General features: G+C 44.1%; 1 protein-coding gene across 1 annotated transcript in view; it reads right to left on the bottom strand.

Annotated features, from left to right (window-relative positions):
* Positions 1-1,278: 1,278 nt before the first annotated feature.
* LOC119172609 (gamma-aminobutyric acid receptor subunit pi) overlaps positions 1,279-6,000 on the bottom strand; it is a 35,128-nt gene continuing 30,406 nt past the window's right edge. Inside the window, exon 10 of the mRNA XM_075892588.1 lies at positions 1,279-5,435. Coding sequence (XP_075748703.1) covers positions 5,190-5,435 — 246 coding nt within the window. The 3' untranslated portion in view covers positions 1,279-5,189. The remainder of the gene's footprint in view (positions 5,436-6,000) is intronic.

The raw sequence follows: 6,000 nt of genomic DNA, 5'->3' as shown, positions 1-6,000 counted from the left end.
CCAGAGGCAAGCCCCTGGTCCAGGTGAAGAAAACTGCATCTAAGTGAACTTTCTAGCGCTAAAAGCGCTTACTTAGCTGTAAAAGCACTATAGGAACACCTAATAAAGACAAAGAAACCACAGCCACTACACAAACTTAGGCCAAAACCCTAGAGCAAGCACGACCAGCTACTTGCGTGTTCGAGCGTTCAGCTTCATCGCCATCAGCCCGAGGAAAAACGCAGTTGAGAACGTTCACATCTTCTTCTTCACAACTCCTACAAAGCGGGTTCAAGCTTTTTTTTTTTCGTCATTTATAGGAGTAGTTCAACCTTTCTTAAGCAATCATGCAGCAGCACTAAGCCGGCCACTTCCGCATTTAGCCTTGAGCGACAATAAAACTGCTTGAAATAAAGGGACATTGTGTATTTTAATATCCTTTTAGTTTAGCGAGTATTTTATCGCACTAATTTTCACACCACCGAACATCTATCTGTTTAAAATGCAAAATAAAAATATTACCTGCACTTAAGGCCAACAAAGCTTACCCTCGAAACTGCTTTGCCAGTCACTGCACCAGTCTTATTGCAGGAGTAAAATTGACAGTTTTGCGTTCCATCCTGAACTCAATTGTCACAATCCTTGTTGCCCAAAGTTCTGTGGTCAAGCCCGAATTTTCTCTTTGAAGAAGTACGATGTTAATGCGTGCTTGCTGAAAAAAAAATGGTACTGGCGTTTGTAAAGCGTTACGATTGAGATATCATAAACTTACTTTCGACGCGTGAAAAAAGCGATTTTCTCAATCCGCCGAAAACGGCGGCCATTACAGACATGCAATCGGTATGTCAGCACCTTCTCATGAATAGTTGGCTAACGTGCCGAATGGCTAACTGTCCCATTCCTTCGACTGCCCCAAATTTACCGACTCTCAGCTGCGCTCCAAGGAAGTGTTCACTTTCTTCTTGCATCGCGATAGTTCCGTGCCGTTCTCCTTCGAGTTATGGCACATGTAATTACACGTTTTCTGTATACTAAGCCTTGAAGTATACCAAGAGTCTATGAAACAGGATGCCAAGACGCGCGTACGTACAGCAAGTTATGCCCGAGTCCCGCTTAACCGGCTGATTGCACTGCCTCCGGAATCGACCTGTGTTGTTTGGCAAGAGATTGAGCGAACAAACACTGTCTGAAATTTATGGATTCATGATCATATCGTAGTTTCAGAACGTGAAACCAACCCCGAAAATTATTAATAAAGAACAAACGCGGCCACAACCAGCGAGACAAAAGACAGAACGCTTTACGTCAGTAAAAGTATTTATTACTCTTGTTCGATCAAAGCCGCGGTGGTCGCGTTTAGATGGAGACGAAATGCTAGAAGTTAGTGTACTGTGCGACGTCAGTGCTCGGTAAAGAACAGCAGGTTGTTAAATACCTGGAGACCTTCACCACAGCGTTCCTCACAACAATATCGTGGTTTTGGAACATAAGAACCCTAACGATTACACTATGAATGGCTCTTGAAACCATGCACGTGTTCCAGCAAAAGTATGAAGTCGTTGGAAGCCACGAACTTGACAACAGTGATGGGCAGTCACTATGCGAACACAGCACAGGTCGCACAGTTCAGGCAATCGAAGGAGCCTGACGCCACACAGGAGCAGACCTGCGTCGCACAGATACTTTTTTGTTCGCTTCTGGCTGGCTCTCGTGTCACGTGGCAACTGCGCATTTGAGGTGGCGCTGCACCATCGTGAAACGGCGCAGTGAACTCACGAAACAAGAGTGGCAACGAATTGTGTGATGTTTTCTACATCTTATCAGGTGGCGAAAAAAATTTACAAGAACCACGAATAAAATTAAAAGAACGTATACAGGACGTCGTATGTCCGCAAGAGATCAAAAGGTATAGCCGAACAAGACTGCAGCCACAGTTTATAGACTACAGACTTCCTAACTCCAGCCTCTACAAACAAGTCGATGCCAGGATCGACATGCAGAACACAGCTGTCATCTTTCATCTCGCTGCGAATACTTGTCTATGTCTGGCTTTAGATGATGTCTACAAGTGAAACCATATTATAGAGACATCAGCAAACATCACTTAAATGATGACCAGTACGCGTTTGAAAGATGGTGAGGTTGAATTTCCATCATCACTATCATCATCATCATCATCATCATCAGCCTGACTACGTCCACTGCAGGACAAAAGCCTCTCCCACTTTCCTCCAGTCAACTCGGTCCTGTGCTTGCTGCTGCCAATTTATATTCGCAAACTTCTTTATCTCATCTGCCCACCTAACCTTCTGTCTCCCCCTAACCCGCTTGCCTTCTCTAGGAATCCAGTTAGTTACCCATAATGACCAGCGGTTATTCTGTCTACGTGCTACATGCCCAGCCCTTGTCCATTTCCTCTTCTTGATTTACACTATGATATCCTTAATCCCGGTTTGTTCTCTAATCCACTCTGCTCTCTTCTTGTCTCTTAAGGTTACACCTACCAGTTTTCTTTCCATTGCTCGCTGCGTCGTCCTCAACTTAAGCTGAACCCTCTTTGTAAGTCTCCAGGTTTTTTCTCTGTAGCTAAGTACCGTCAAGATGCAGCTATTACATACCTTCCTGTTGAGGGATAGTGGCAATCTACCTGTCATGATTTGAGATTGCTTGCCAAATGTGCTTCCCCATTTTTATTCTTCTAGTTACTTCAGTCTCGTGGTTCGGCTCCGTGATTGTTACCTGTCCTAAGTAGACATAGTCTTTTACAACTTCAAGTGCACTATTACTTATCTCAAAGCGCTGTTCTCTTCCGAGGTTGTTGTACATTACTTTCATTTCCTGCAGATTCATTTTAAGACCTACCTTCCTGCTCTCCTTGTCTAACTCCGTGATGAGTTGCAATTCGTCCCCTCAGTTACTCAGCAATGCAATGTCATCGGCGAAGCGCAGGTTACTAAGGTACTCTTCAATAACTTTTATGTCTAACTGTTCCCAGTTTAGGCCTCTGAAAACCTCCTGCAAGCACGCGGTAAATAGCCTTGGGGAGATTCTATCCCTCTGCCTTACACCCTTCTTGATCGGTATTCTGTTGCTTTCTTTATGAAGCAATATGGTAGCAGTTTATCCCCTGCATATTTCTTCCGGGGTGTTTATATATGCTTCGTCGACGCCCTGATTCCACAGTGTCTGCACGACTGCTGATATTTCTACTGAATCAAACGCCTTCTCGTAATCTATGAAGGTTATGTATAGTTGGCTATATTCTGAGCATTTCTCTATTACCGTATTGATAGCATGAATGTGGTCGATTGTTGAGTTGCCTGTTCGATATCCTGCTTGTTCCTTTGGTTGATTGAATTGTAATGTTGTCTTAATTCTGTTAGCAATTACCTTTGTAAATAGCTTGTATACTACGGAGAGCCTGCTGATCGGCCTGTAATTTTTAAGTCCTTGTCATCTGTTTTATTATGTATTAGGATTATGTTAGCATTCTTCCATGATTCTGATACTCTTCCCGTCAGGAGACACCTTATAAACAGGGTCGCTTGTTTTTCTAACACAATCTGTCCTCCGTCTTTCAGCAGATCTGATGTTACCTGATCCTCACCAGCAGCTTTGCCTCTCTGCATGCTCTCCAAGGCTTTTCTGACTTCTATCACTACTGGTGGGTTGTCATCTGGGTTACAGCTAGTTCTTATATTAAGGTCGTGGTTGTACAGATCTCCGTAAACCTCCTCTGCTAATTTTACTATCCTATCAATATTGGTAATAACCTTGCCTTCCTTGTCCCTTAGTGCATACATTTGGATTTTGCCTATCCCAAGTTTTCTCTTCACTGCTTTTGACGCTTCCTCCGTTCTTCAAAGCGTGTTTAATTCTCTCCATGTTATACCTTCTTACATCGGATAACTTAGGCTTATTAATCAACTTCGAAAGCTCTACCGACTCTATTTTGTCTGTTGTACATGATGCTTTCGTGCTTTGACGCTTCTTAATGAGATTCTTTGTTTCCTGGAACAGCTTGCCAGTGTCCTGTCTGACTACAGTACTTCCAACTTCCACTGCACACTCCGTAATGATATTCGTCAGATTATCATTCATTGCGTCGACGCTGAGGCTGTTTTTCTCGATAAGAGCCGAGTACCTGTTCTGAAGCGAGACTCTGAATACCTGTAGTTTCCCTCTAAGAAGTGCTAGCTTGTTGATTGGCTTCTTGCGTATCAGTTTCTGTCGTTCCTTCTTCAAGTCTAGGCGTATTCGGGATCGTACCAATCAATGGTCGCTGCATCGTACCTTGCCAAGCACTTCCACATCCTGCACGATGCCTGGGTGGCACTCATTATAAAGTCTATTTCATTCTTATTTTCGCCATTAGGGCTCCTCCATGTCCACTTACGGTTCCCTCGCTTCGGTAGAAGGTATTCAAAATCCATAAATTATTGCGTTCTGCGAATTCTACTAGTAGCTCTCCTCTGGCGTTTCTAGTACCGATGCCATAATCTCCTACTGCCTGGTCTCCAGCCTGCTTTTTCCCTACATTTGCATTAAAGTCTCCCATCAGTATAGTATACTGTGTATTTATTTTACTCATTGGCGATTCCACGCCTTCATAGAAGCGTTCAACTGGCGCGTCGTCATGGCTGGACGTAGTCTCATAAGCCTGTACCACCTTCACCTTGTATCTCTTATTGAGTTTTAATTACGATACCTACCACCCTTTCATTAATACTATAGTATTCATCTATGTTGCCAGCTATGTTTCTGTGGATAAGGAACCCCACTCCCAGTTCTCTTTTGTCAAAGGACGTGCCCGTTCTGTAGCGCTGTAGAGGCCTCATCTGTCCTACTAACCTCACTGATCCCTATTACATCCCATTTAATGCCCTCTAGCTTCTCGAATAATACATCTAGACTTGCCTCACTATATAAGGTTCTAGCGTTAAACGTTGCCAAGTTCAGGTTCCAAGGCATTTACATATCTAGCTAAACGAAGACAACCTATAAGAAGCCATCCGCATTTCATAAACGTTTTTTTTTTCGTTCTAACAATAACCGTACAGAAAAAAAAACACGCATCTCCAAAATCGTATCGCCTAGAAAAACGAAGAAGCCTTGTGGATTACTCGCTTAATTGTTCAGATTAGAAAACAATCATGAGTGTGGCTACACAGCGTCCGAGACAATGTGCGGAGATGATGCGCCATACGGTGTCAGCGAGACGCGGCCAGATAATAGCCCCAGTAGAAGACTGTGACGAACGGGAATCCGAAGACGAAGACGATCCAGGCGCGACGATCGTGTCGCGCCTCGTCCAGCCCGACGTCCGGCGGTGTCTGAGTGCCGGCCTCGTGTGTGAGTCGGTAACCATCGGCCACGTACACCTGGTCAGAAAAGCGGCTCCAGTCGTCTGCGGCGGCGTCCTCGGCCAGTTTCTGCACGCTCCACGTCCGCTGGTTCTGCGTCAAGGAACAAAATTGGCGGTGCCTTACTATAGGCAGTGTCTAGTACACAAACACGTAGAAGGAAACACGAACAGAACGGCGGATAGCCATGACAAGTTGAGTGAGCCTGTACATGTATATGGTCCGTGTGTATATGGTCATGTATATGGTCCGTATGCTGCACCGACACACACAAGAGACAAGGCTATAGTCGATGCATATCACGTGTAAATGCATAAAAAAAATGGTTGACTTGGAAGGTATTTCTTATGGAAAGTTATTCAGCGCACACACAACATGTACTCAAGAAAAGAAGACAAACAAGCACCGAGTCTTGTGTGGCGCTTGTTTAGCCCCGAAATAAACTAACACGCAAGATTCCTGAAGCATTTCACGTGAAGATGTGAGCAGAAAATTGCGTAAGCCAGCCATTTGCTGTACCAACTCGAATAGAGTTAACCTCTTAAGTGGGCTTTTTTTTTTCCGCTGCACGCTGAAGATATTATTTTGCCTCAAAAATGTTTTGGTTGGTTATTTGAGAATCTCTGAGTTATCTTTATCTTGCACATGCACTCTTGAG

The sequence above is a fragment of the Rhipicephalus microplus genome, chromosome 4 (genome assembly GCF_043290135.1).
Source record: "Rhipicephalus microplus isolate Deutch F79 chromosome 4, USDA_Rmic, whole genome shotgun sequence".
NCBI classification, from domain to species: domain Eukaryota; kingdom Metazoa; phylum Arthropoda; class Arachnida; order Ixodida; family Ixodidae; genus Rhipicephalus; species Rhipicephalus microplus.
The sequence above is the reverse complement of the archived record's forward strand: the minus strand, read 5'-3'. Positions and strand labels throughout refer to the sequence as shown.